We start from the raw sequence: 12978 nt of genomic DNA, 5'->3' as shown, positions 1-12978 counted from the left end.
GCAGTGCCAGACCTGAGAGAAGGTCCTGTTAGTGTGCAGAGACAGGATTTTGCTTTTGTGCTGCTAGACTGACTTGGGAAGCTTCCCATTATCTGAGTTGCCCTTTGATAATTTGGCATCGATTTGGCCAAGCGATGACCCTTAACAACGTTCTCTGTCATCAAAGAAACCAGGAACAGGAGGGAGGGAGGAGATTCTGAGTGCACTGTCAGGTGGTGTCCTGCTGAGCCACTTGAAGTTACTGATGCCAGGGATTTCAGGCAGGAAGGGCAATACCTTGCCAAATCCCTGAAGCTGATTTCCTTTGGAAAGGAACTAGATCTTGCTAATCTTTACACCCAGCCCTTGACCCCGTGGCTGTTGTGAAGTGAGGAACACTGCTAACGATGTTCCCTGTGTCCCCTCTCCAGGTCACCATCGGAATGTCGCTGCTCTCGGGGGACCCCTGCTTCAAAACGTGAGTTTCTGGGCAGACCAGGACACCTGTTCCTTTTGCAGTTCTCTGCTGGAGACTAAAACTGATGTGGAGGAGGAAAACTAATGCCCTTGATATTGGGAAGAACAGGGAAAAGCTTAAAAGCGTTTGAATCAGCCAGAAAAGTGTTATCCAGCCTGTGCTGTTGATTGGTTTTGTTCTCTGCTCTGGCTTTCCCAGTTTGATTATTGCTGTGCACAGTGTTTTCCCTGCTAGCGTGAGTTTAGGTTGTGGAAACCAGTAGATGCTGATGACAAACTTCATGTTTTGCTGAAGGGTAGAATTTCTCATGGCTCTGGGGTTGGTTTCACTGACCTCCAAGAGGACAAAGGTCACTGAAGAAAACAGCCTTGGAAATGGACATGCTTCAGCACATATCATGCGGGATAAAGATCTCAGATTGAAACAGCAACAAAAATACTGCAAGGCTGAAACATTTTAATTTTTTTTGTTTGTTTGTTTTTTTCTAAAGGGTTCTCAGTTTGTATTAGCAGAGAAATTGCAGTCCTGTGGGGTTTTTTGTGCTAGGAAAGAATAAATACAGTTAAGATGTGAAGCAGTTTTGCTGCTTAAAGATTTGTTGGTGAATCAACTAACAAATATCCTGGCAGCATCTCCTCTTACACTGCAGTGTGGTGTCACAGGGCTCTGCAGTCCAAGCCCTGCTGTGGTGTGCTGGAAGGTGTGTGACTGCACACAGCAGGGCTGCCACGTGCCCACAGAAATATTTGGTTTTGACTCCCAGCAGTACAAGAGAAGAAAGCTTTACCTGGAGGCCATCTCTTGCAGCAGTGGTCTCCTGGGCTAAAAAGTCTAATTTTAGGAGCTAGCTGGAAGTGTTTATAAATTAGCTTGCATTTGTGTTATAAAATGCTGCATAATTTTTGGTAGGTTTGTTTTGTGAATGGCTTTTCATGGTGCTGCAGCATTTCCTGAGACCTTCAAGCCCAAAATCAATGTCATCTGATTCTGAAGAATTTCTGCTTCAGAAGGAAGCATAACAAAGAAGTTTTTGATATCTTAAACCATAATTTTATAGCAGTAACAGATGTTTTAAATCTGGGGTACTAGGATGTCTGGAAATAATATGTCTGACAAAAATACCTGTTGTTCCTTTGCTATGGAAGCAAGTCCTACTGTTATAGTGCCTGAAAATTATACAGAATTGGATATAAATATCCATTTAATGTAAGTAGGTTGTCTGAAAGTCAAACCTCCTAATTTTCTTAAAGGATTTTTGCAGTCACTGCCACTTTCTCCTTATATGTTGATGATGTGCAAATGTCTAAAAATGGAAGCTTTGCATGTGGAATAGTCCTTGATCAGTAGAGCTTCTGGTAAATGGCACTCATTAGGGGGATAGGAAGGAATTAAGACTGTGCTGGGAAATCATTTCCAAGCAGTGACTTTCTGCAGGGGTGGATGAACCTTCTCCTTCTGGGGGTCACCGAGGGGGGCAGAGCAGGCTGAGCAGGAACACTTTGCTTACATAAGGCTGTAAAAGGCTTACAAACCTGTGAAGCAATGTCTCCAAAGCACCTGTGTGCATGTAAATCACTGATAACATGATTAGGGAGGTTTTTTCCTGGTGAAGGCATGTGGGTTTCCTGGAACCTTCACAGCCGTTTGGCTGCCCACATAAAATATTCTCAGTGCTTTATTCTCTCTCCCAAAACACTGCAAAGGTCCTCTCATGTAGCATCTTTCTTCAGAGCTTCAAGTGAGACAAATAAAAGTTTTTATTTCTCACTCCTCACTTAAAAACCACAATATGATCCATTAGTTACAGTTCAGATTTCAGGCTACAGGGAGGTTAGGGCTCCAACAGGAAAATTCACTTTGCCACGCTGCACATTCTGTGGCTTCCACCCAAAAACACTTCTGGAGGAAGGGAGGGGGCTCCAGGCACTCATAGCTCTGCCCTGCAGCCAGCATTTACAAAGGGATGTTGGGAGCACACAGAATAACCAGAAAAATAATTTTGACAGCTGGAAAAACACTTTTGTCTCACTGAAAAGTAGTTTAATCATCAGTTAAAGAAGGGAAAGGTTATTTGATTGTTGTAAAAGTGCTCTCATAGGGGGATGGGGTTGCTGGGATAAAAGGTTTTGTTTTGGCCCTTGAGTGAGAAAGGTGTAACAGAAAGGGAGCTGGAATTGATAGTGATGCAACAGCAAACTGGTTCCTGTTTGTGAAGCCAACTGGCCACTGGACACGTGCTGGGGGGGAAAGGGCAGCTCTGGTTGGTGTTCTGGAGCACAGAGCAAGCTTGGAGCCTGTTGTCCTGCATAAATGATTCAATGGTCCCTCTTTGCCTTAATTTACCTCGGAAACTTGCCTTTTCCTGTTAATGCAATCCAGATGCAGTACAAGGTAGGGAAGACCTGAGTCTGGAATCTAGGAAAACAAAACCCAACACCCCACTGAGCTGCTGGTCAGAGGGCTGCCAGCTTCCCCCTGCTGGGAAGGGTGGGATAAATAGAGTTTATTCCCAGTCCCTGCCTGGCACTCTGTAACCTCCTTCCCTTCTGATTACAGGCCTCCTTCCACCGCCAAATCCATCACCATACCAGGACAGGACTCTACCCTGCAGCTGACCTGCAAGGGAGAGGGAACCACAAGCAGCAGCAGTTCCTCCACCATCGGCTCCCTGCGCCAGACCAAGCCAAGAGCTGCCATTCTCAGCTCGGGTATGAATGCCCATCCTGGAGCCATGCAACGTTTGGCTGTGGCTGGACGCTCCTTTGTTTTTTCCCAGCAGTTGCAAGCACAGAAACTCTTTAATTTTTTATGTTTTCCCATCCTCAGCCCCATTGCTCATTAAGAAAAATTGAGAAAAACAAAACCATCTAACTGTAACTGAGGAGAGGAAGGATGAGTCTTTGCCATATGCATATTCCTGTTAGAGGAGATAAAACGATTTGTTACTGCTGGGGATTTAATAATTCATGCACTGCACTCATCCCTGCTTTCCACTGTGTTCAATGACACTCAACATTGTTCCCCACTCAGCTGTTCTGTTGCTCAGAGTTATCTTCTAGAAAAGTTCCTCTGAAGGTTTTAGAGGTTGGTTTGAGGTCTAATGGCCTTGTTCCAGCTGCTGATGCAGTTCTTTGGCTTCTGTATGAGCCTGTTTTCAAGGACACTGCATTTTCACTGCCTTTTTTTTCCTTCCCAGCACATTCCAAATGTGCAGGCACATACACTGCACCAAAATAGCACTCGAGTCTCATCACCTCAGTGACTGAGCACAGGGTGCAAGTGCTGTTCTTAAAAAGCTGGGCTAATGTGTTACATTTGTACACTTCTAGATAAGCTTCCTGCAGGAGACAAGCAGGGGTCATAGCAGAGGAGCAGAAGGTTTCTGTATCAAATTCAGAGGTGATTTAAATGGTATAGGCTCTCTCACAAGTAATAGAGGGGGAAAGGCAGTAACAGAAGCACCCAAACAGAGGTTGTAACACTTCACTGCCAGTGGCCATCTGATGCTTTCTTGGTCTTAATGTTTTTACTAAGGGATAGCTTCAGATACTACCTATCCTTCTAGAGGCTACAAGTCCCCAGAGATGTTTGTAAGTTGAGGTGCTAGGTACTAGAATTAGTGATAAACTTGACAGAGAAGCTCATTGTGGTCTTTCCGACTCCCCAGGTGTTTCTAAACTCTGTGCTGGCCTGGACAGCAGGGCTCTGCCAGCAGACTTGTCCTTTCCTTGATCTGGCATCCCAAGATCAGGTTCCAGTCCAAGCTGATCAGGGCACAGTGTTCTGGCTTGGTTATGGTGTAAGCAGAGTGTCCTGTTGTTCCTTGGCAGGTGTCCCAGAAGAACCAGATCAGAACCTGTCCAGCCCGGAGGAAGTTTTCCACTCGGGGCACTCGCGGAACTCGAGCTACGCCAGCCAGCAGTCCAAGATCTCTGGTAAGCATTGATTCACACAACTCTGCCAGCACTGGCCACATCTATTTTCTTTCCTGTGATGAATCCCTGTGAGTGATTTGCAGCCATCTCTCACCCTGCTCTATAATACCAGTCTCCTGCTTAGTCTCTGCAGACGAGCTCACGGATTTGTGTCTAAACCTGCGTATGCAGGAGTAGAAACGCTGGTGTGAAGCTGCCCTGCCTGTTAACTGTGCTGCCAGGAAGGGAGGGAAGGTGTGGACTGTGATCACGCTGTGTTTGCAGGTTACAGCACGGAGCACTCCCGCTCCTCCAGCATGTCCGACCTGACCCACCGCCGGAACACGTCCACCAGCAGCAGCGCGTCCGGAGGGCTCAGCATGACCGTGGAGTGTCCTGAGGGAGAGCGGGACCACAAACTGGAGAAGCCACCTCGCCCCCCCAGACCAGCCCTTCTGCTGGACAGACCCTCCCGGTGAGTAACTGCGGAGCAAAGACCCTTCTCTGGGAAGGAGAGACAGAACCTACTCCTTGACTCTCGTGCAGCGGTAGATCGGATTGTAGCCGCTGAGGAGGGGACTATTGCCAAGAGAAGCAGGACTGCATATGAAAATATGTGTCTTGAAAAGCTGAGTAAGTTTTCCATGTGTTTCCTCTCCCCCAGGAGGAAAAAGGATTCAGTGGAGAGTCACCCAACCCGAGTGGATGACACCAGGATCGATGCTGATGATATAGTGGAGAAAATAATGCAGAGTCAGGACTTCACAGATGTCAGCAATACTGAAGGTGAGAGGGGGAGTCTCAGAGGGGATGTCTGGGCTGTTCTTTAGCAGGGCTGACAAGGGTTTACAGTCAGCTCTGATCTGCCAGGGGCTCCCTTCCCCTTTTGACAGCTATTTGCTTTCAGTGCTTGCTGGGTGTTTCTGTGGTAGATAAACCATGTGGGTTTGAGAGCTGCACATCCATTCACAAATAGCACTTGCTGCTGTTCCACATGTGACAGCAGAGGTTGAACAGGAGCTCAAACATGCAGGGGGAGAGAGGAAAAATACTGATTCTCAGTGCAGTGGAAATCAGTTACATCAGCTGTCTGCACTGCTCTAGTGGCCTCTGTCCAGGGTCAGCCCAAGGGTGTTTATTAAAATAGGAGAGCACAACTGGAGGGGAAACAGCACATCTCTGCAGAAAGATGGGAATAACTATGGGTTATAGTGTGCTGATGACCAGGTCTGGCTGAGAACTTAAGAAGGGGTTTTATCCTTTATAGTCATAGCATCTGTTAAGAGAAAACTAATAAAATAACTGCATTTGTTTTCATTTTTCAGTTTAGCATAGAAATCAGTCTTTTTCATCTGATTTTTTTTATCTGAGGTTTTTTGTTAGGTTTTAAACTTGAGCCTAGCTTGTTGTATGTGCTTCTTTAGCTTACCATTAGTCACCTTAAATCGTTGTACATGGTAAAACTCTTATCATATGGGGATTTACACCTCACTCAGCATGAGTTGAAACTAGACTGAATGAGCTGCCATTTGCCAGCAGAACAGGCTGAGTGTCTTCTCCAGTGAGCCTACAAAAAAGCATCACGAAGCCCCATATCTCATCTGTTCAGATGTACTTAAGCTGACCAAGAACTTGCATCAATGGAATTGCCTTAAAAGAAGCAGCTGGAGGAGTATCACTGAATTAATTTCTCTGCCTTTACTCTTCCAAAGCTTCATGTTATGGAGGTTCCCTTTCAGAGCAAGGAGAGGAGGTCCCAGGGGCTCCATTGCTGTGGGAACACCAGCAGAAAGTGTACACGTGTATCCACAGAAACACACTTGTTCTGTGCTGACCACTGTGCAATGTCTGGGAGGGGAGCACCTGGCAGGGTTGGTAGCTCTGGATTTTAATGTCTGTGTTGCTTTCCTCTCTGCAGACAGTAACCTGAGGTTGTTTGTGAGCAGAGATGGAACAACTACGCTGAGTGGAATTCAGCTGGGAAACAGGTAAACTTCCCAAAAGCCTGGCAGACAGAGGGTCTCCAGGGGGACTGGGGAGCTCTCTGTACCCAGGAAACTTCCACCTTTTGCTGCAGGAGAGATTTCTAAATATCACGTGCTACATGGTGGCTTTATTCCCACATTAACGCCCCTGAGATCCCTTTGGAGGCAGGCTACAGCTGCCCTGGAGTATGAATGTAGTTCTCAGCAGGAGCTCAGAGGGATAATGGGATTCTAATTGTTAGACCCAGGAACAGAAGTAAGGAGTGAAAGGACAAAATGGTAGAGGCTGGTTCCCGTTTGCTCCTGAAGGAGGGAGCTTTGCCTCCTGCTGGCCTGCAGCAAAACTGCGTCGGCAGCCTGGCTTATTGTCCCTTGTCCCTGCCTCTTATTGTCCCTTTTCCCTGCCTCTTCCATAATCGTGGAGGGCTTGTCCTCTCACGAAAGACTCCTGAAGCAATAAAACTTTTTCTCACCACAATAGCTCTTAGTACAATGCCTCGGCCAGTTGCCTTTGAGCCTTTATTGCACCTTTTGAGTTGAACAAAAAAAAAGGCAATAATGTTAATACAAGGATGTGTTGAGTTGGTGGCAGAGCTGGGAGCACAGCAAAGCCAGGAATGCAGGCTCTTTGTGCAGGATGGGATACTCCCCCCTTTCCTCTGCCCTTTGGAAGGGTTCACGTGTTACACCCAGCTCTCTCCAGCTCTCTAGTCTTGGCTTGCCACGTCTCTGTCTGCTCGGTGTTACGAGGGCTGACTTCCAGCCAGGCTGACTCGTGATTTGCAGTGTTTTGTGGGGGGTTAGAGGACGGTGTGTGTGAGTGGAGAGCTCTGAATCGGAACTTGCTTGCTCGAAGTGACTGCAGAAAATAACCTGCCCCCCTCCTCTTCTCCCCCTCTGCCTCCCCAGGGTCTCGTCTGGAGTTTACGAGCCAGTGGTGATCGAAACCCACTAAATGTGAAGAACAGGGTAGAGCTGCTGGACACAGGCCCCCTACCCAGTCCGCTGCCACATGGATGCCAACCTTTACCTCTCTTCATGCAGCATTCCAGAAGGGATTTCTCCATGCCCCTCCCCATACATTTGCACTGCAGAACTACTCCAAGACCACTCCAAAACATGCACTTTCCCTGCATTGGCATTGTCCTTCTCTGCTTCCTGGTCCTTCCAGTGCCTGCCTTCCCCCTGTTCCTGCTGAGATGCAAGGTGTCTGTGGGGCTTATCCTTGGGCTAGTCCTGGAGGATGTTGCTCATGTGCATTCCTCACTCCACCCATTCACTTGCAGCGGGGAACTTCTCAGCTTCTGTCTCCCCAAAACATTGGGTTATACCACTGTGAACTCTTCAAACCACTGGGGGAGGGGGAAGCCATTCTAACCAAACCCAGAGCTGCTCGTTGGGGGCACGGTGACATGGCCACTTGCAGGATGCTTTATTCCATTGACTCTGCAAGGGAACATCACCTCCCAAGGCAATGGTTTTACTGAACAAGGTATGCTGTGGTGTACACCTCACCTTCCTACCCTCACATCCCCAAACATCATTTTCTCATAGGAAATATTTCCCAAAAGTGCATTTCAGAAAAATTCCGCAATCCAGCTGGGAGTTGGTGAACGGTTAAATGCAAGTGCTCATCACACCACTGACTGCAGTAGCCCTTCCACTGCTGGGCATGGAAGGGAGTGGTCATCAACTAGCATTAGCAGGAGCACTTTAGAGATTACAAATTTTACCTGGAGGAGGCTTCTACTCGCTATTCCAGGAGCATAATCCATGTTTGCTGGACTGATTCAGCAAATAGTACTGTTGGAGCTTGGAATACAAAGCCTCTCTTTTTTTGTTTTTTTTGGCTCAGGAAGGGAACTGCCCTTCTTGGACTGTGAAAAGAATATGGTTCTCTGACAGCCCTCCCCTGGGCCAGAGCAGGGTGCAGTTGACTGCAGTGGTCTCTGTTGTGGTGGTGATGTCGATTGCCTCTCTTGGTCTGGGCCAGCAAGGGATTTGGTGTTGGTTGGCTTTTCTTGCCTTGTCAGCAGAGATCTGTGTCTGAGCTGGTTCCTTCTGGGGCTAGGGAGAAGCCACTGTCTCTGCCTTCAAGGGTAGAATAGGTGTTTGCTGCTGCATTAGCCACAGCAGCTGTTCTTACCTGCTCCGTGGTGAGTGAACTCTTCTGACAAGGCTTCAAACTGTTCTCTGGTTGATCTTTCAATTGCTCTTCTTTGGGTTTGGTTTCTGCAGTTGTTCAACGCTTTAGCTGCCTCTTTCCCTAGCAGTGTGTGGCTGAGATGTGTCTCCCTTTCAGCTCCCACTTGGAGATCCTCCTGGCAGCCGAGTTGCCGGCGAGGATCCGCGCGGCCTCCGCCGTGGGCCGGCAGCAGGCTGTGCTTGCAGCCCTTCCTGTACAGAGCCTCTCAGCTGATAAGCTATTTCTGTGTAGTGCCCATTCCTCTTTTGCCAGTGTACTGTGGTAGCACTCGACAGCCGTGCCCTCGGAGCAATTCCACGCTCCTGGGCTTGGCTGGGATGTGCCCTCCTCTGACACGTGTGTGTGTGCACAGGTACAGACACACACTCGTCCTGCTCAGCAAGGAAAGACTTGTAACTGATCACATTGTCGTTCAAATTCTTAGTTGTTTTAAAGCCCTTTTTTTTTTTCTTAAAGGAGAAAAAAAAAAAAACGAAAAAGGATTAATTGTGGTCTCTGTGGCCAGAGCGCATGCAGATGAGCTACTGGAAAAGGGAATTTGGCAGAATGAGAAACAAGGAATGAAAGGGCCTTGATTTATCATTTTTTTTCACCCTTCTAGTTAAGGATGCTGCATGGGGAGTGCATGGGTGCTCAGCAGTGTGGCAAGGCTATACAGCCGCTTAGTCTGTTTTGATAGTTTCTCTCTTCGAGTTAAGAGGTTTCTTTCTGTATTTGGTCAGACCACATATAGGATATGCATCTTTTTCACCCTTTCCCTTCAAAGGGAAGTTAATTTGGACTAGGGTAAGAAGAGGGTACAGCCAACACCTTGGTTTGCTTTAATGTAGGGAAAAAGTGTTGAATCTTGAGTCTGTTTAGAACAAAAGCTCTTTCACACTTGCTGGTGTTTTTTAGTGGTGAGCCCTTCTTCATTCAGCCAGGGTAGGTTTGGCACTTGCCAGCAGACTGCTGAGCATCCTGCCCTGTTCCTGGGGTGCTGCGTGTCTGCAGGAAGGAGAGAACTGCTTGCTTTTTTCTCTCCCTGGGGCTCTGCCAGAAAACCAGGCCTGGCCTGACCCTCTGCTCAGGTCAGGGTGAGGGCAGGAGGCTCAGACAGCAGTGGGTGTTCCTGCCCTGTCTGTGGATGGCTGTGCAGAGCTGAGGGTCAGCACAGAGCCCCTGCTGCTCCCCGGGGGCCAGTGAAGACCCTCAGGGAAATCAGATCCAACTGGGACTTGAAAGGAGCAAACATAAGCCAGGAAAGGGGCCAAAACACAGCTCACTTCTGCTGCTTTGCTTCTGTTCCCATGAAAAACAATGACAGTCACTGTCAGAGCAGTTGGGATCCCAGGGCATTCTTCTGGCCTCCACTGGCAGGAATCAGCTGCTCCGAGACACTGGCAGCTCGGCCTGTCACGAAATCCCCAGTGAGGCAGAGGGAGGAATCTCTTCCCAGCAGAGCAAGAGGAGAAGCAGTTGAGCTTTTTGGAAAGCTGGTCTCATCTCCCCAGGCTGGCAGAGGCATAACCTGCTCCATCGCGTCGCTGTGGCCAACCTGGGGCACATCTTTGGCTTCTCTTCCCCTGGCTTGGCACATCACTGCTTGCATTTTTGATGGCTGTGTCTCATAGGATATCTCTTCCTTGTCTCTGTGTTATTATTGACTCCACAGATCCTGGTCTTTATGTGGCTTTTTAGCTCTCCTACCCCTGATTCTGGATGAGAAAGCAGTCCTGGTCATCCAGCCTGACAAGGGCTGGAGCACCCAGAGCAGACCCCGAGGGAGGAAGAGCAGTCTGTTCCTATTTCTAGATCCCACGCAGTGCTCCTGCTGCATGAGCAATGCCCGGTGGTCCCTGGCTGGCCATGGGCATCCGAGGTGGTGGTGGCCATGGGGTCACTGGTCCCACAAACTCTCTGCTGCCTCGGGAAGCTGCGTCTCGTGAGCACTTTTTTCCTTGTGGCATCACTGCCGCCTGTTCCTTGTTGGACTTTGAACATTTAAGAAGTGAATCAGTTTCCAGACCCAAACCGCTGGCTAGTTTCCTTTGGGTTTTTCTCTTTTTTTTTTTTCTTTTTTTGTTGTGACGTTTATGGATTTTTTTTTTTTATATAAACCCAGCAGGCTGGTGTTTTTTTTGACTGCATTATTGTTTCACTGATATTTTATTTCAGGGGGGCTGAGGGGGGGATGTTCTTCCCCACATTGTTCCCCTTCTCAGGGGATTCAGAGGTGGCTTAAACAAGTAAAAGGACCTTATTGGCAAGACTCTGCATCCCCTGGGTCTCTGATGCTGATGAGCAGGGCTGCTCATGCCTGGCTGGCTCTGGAGGGCAGAGCTGGCTCTCTGCTCCAGTCTGGGGGGCCAGGCAAAATGTGTGGGCTCTGCTCTCCCAGTTTCTGGACCTTTAGCTGGTGGAAGCCCGTTGCAAAGTGTTAGGAAATTCAATGTAACTTTTTTACTAACTTTTCTTTTTTTAAAACCGATATAAAACTGAGTGAATGTCCAAAAGAATAGGCTTAGCCATGACTTAGTGAAGGAGATGGGTTTCAATTGGAAATTGTGATTGGAAAAAGGGGGAGAAGGATGTTGCTCCTCCATCATCTTCTGTATGGTCAGCACCTTAAGCAGGGGCCTCATGCTGTCCTGACCCTCGGAGTGATGGGCAGCAGGCGTGTGATTTCTCCCTCCCCCCTCATTGCCACATCACTTCGCCCCCTGCAGAAAGTTAACAAGCCCTTTTAAACATTTGCTTCAGTTTTTAGAGGGTTCCGAACCAGGCCGGGACCTGAAGAAATAGGTATTTCATTCTCATCTGAATAGGAGGGGTTGACTTTTTTTTTTTTTTTAATTTATTTTGTCGTTGCTGTTTTCTTTTTAAACCGGTGGCAGTGCAGCTGGGCTCTGCACCGCTGCCGGGATCCTCTGGGAAAACCTCACTCCAGGTACGCTAGAGCACCTCGGATAAACCCCCTCCTGGCGAGGGGTCCCCTCCCCTCCTCACTGCCTTACCTGGGGGCTGCAGACCCCCCTCTGCCCCTCCTGCCCCATCCCTGCTGCCCCACCTGGTCTCTAGCTGAGTTCTTGCTCTGGTGACTGCGCCCTGTGGACAAGGCCAGTCCCCGGGGACAGGTTCCTACAAACACTGCCTGGTCGCAGCTGTTTGTCCTTTGAAAAGCCACTTCCTCGCTGGGGGGGGTGGGTGATGAGTGTAGAACTCCCTCCCCACTCCCCTCCTGAGAGCCGTGTTCATCAGCCCCCCCACCCCATGCCATCCAAGCCCACTGCCCTCCACAGTCGCCCCCGCCCCGTGGGGGACGTGGAAACCTGGGAAATGAAAAGGAATTTGGGTGAAGCTCCGAGCGAGAGGTGCGGCTGAGCCTCGTGACCTGCCTCAAACACAAGGAGTTTGAGAGAGCCCATATTTTTGTGGGGGGAGAGGGGGAAAAGAAGGGGGAGATGGTGTTTTATTTTCTTGAAAGTGAATTGAGCTCGGTGACCTTCGGCTGAGGCGCGCACTCAATTTGTATCAGATTCTATAAGAGAGATGGCTGATATTTTTGGAAAGGGAATGGGTCTATGCAAACTTCCAAAATTGCTTGAAAAGATAGTTTAACATTTTTTTTACTTTGAAATCTAAAGATGAATCTAACTTTTTTCTTAAAGCAGAAGTGCGTTTAGAAAGAGAAGCTACTTCCACTGCTCTATTTTGATGATGATTCTTGGAAAGTTTGGGCTGGAGGGAATGACTATTTTTCACCATTTTTATCTTGCTCCTCTAGTTTTTTTTGTTTCTTTTTTTCTAACGGAATGCTGTGCCGTCTTTGATTCAACAGATCGTGTTTGTATTTTCTGTATCTGGTTCCTAACGTAGAGAAATAACAAATATATGAGGAAATCAATATAATGTCAAATGTTGTTATGGTTTTGGGGGAAAAAAAAAATAAAGGTTTTTGGTACTTCACACTGATTGTCCTTGCTCTGTGTTTCTTGTTTTTAAATGCATTTAAATGTCTGCTGAGGAAGCAGGAGGTTGAGAAGGGCGTGCTGGGGCTTGGAATAGGATTTGGCTTTGCCTTCTAGGATTGCTTTGGCAGCTGGGAGCAGAGATCCCTGCCAGCCCTTCTCTGCAGACGGAGAGGGGAGCTGGCAGCACAGCTCTAGTCCCGTGGAAGCAGCAATCCCAGGGAAAGGTGACCTGGCTGAGTTGCCAGCAAGTGTCCCTTGTTCCTGAATGCCGTCTCCCAGCCAGGTTCTGTTCGATCTCCTCTGTCCTGCTCTGCTCCCAGGCTGGCCCGGGGGAAGGAACCACAGGCTCCAGGAAACTGAGTGGAATTCTCTGGGTTTTCGTGGCTTGTGCCAGAGCAGCCCCTCTGCCACCACAGGCTGGCCACCCCCCTAAAGGAGGGCGAGCCAACTTCAGTGCCCAGAT

The 12978-nt window shown here is 48.4% G+C and overlaps 1 protein-coding gene across 1 annotated transcript in view; it reads left to right on the top strand.

The window, feature by feature from the left end:
* The window catches only part of FAM102A (family with sequence similarity 102 member A), a 36471-nt gene extending 23961 nt beyond the window's left edge, over positions 1-12510 (top strand). The window contains exons 5-11 of the mRNA XM_008920117.3: positions 411-457; positions 3014-3165; positions 4288-4392; positions 4657-4846; positions 5036-5157; positions 6290-6359; positions 7266-12510. Of these exons, the coding sequence (XP_008918365.1) occupies positions 411-457; positions 3014-3165; positions 4288-4392; positions 4657-4846; positions 5036-5157; positions 6290-6359; positions 7266-7311 (732 nt within the window). The 3' untranslated portion in view covers positions 7312-12510. The remainder of the gene's footprint in view (positions 1-410; positions 458-3013; positions 3166-4287; positions 4393-4656; positions 4847-5035; positions 5158-6289; positions 6360-7265) is intronic.
* The last annotated feature ends 468 nt before the right edge of the window (positions 12511-12978 follow it).

Source organism: Manacus vitellinus, unplaced genomic scaffold (genome assembly GCF_001715985.3).
Source record: "Manacus vitellinus isolate BGI_N305 unplaced genomic scaffold, ASM171598v3 scaffold_27_pilon, whole genome shotgun sequence".
Classification (NCBI taxonomy): domain Eukaryota; kingdom Metazoa; phylum Chordata; class Aves; order Passeriformes; family Pipridae; genus Manacus; species Manacus vitellinus.
This window is presented reverse-complemented; position numbering and strand designations above follow the sequence as displayed.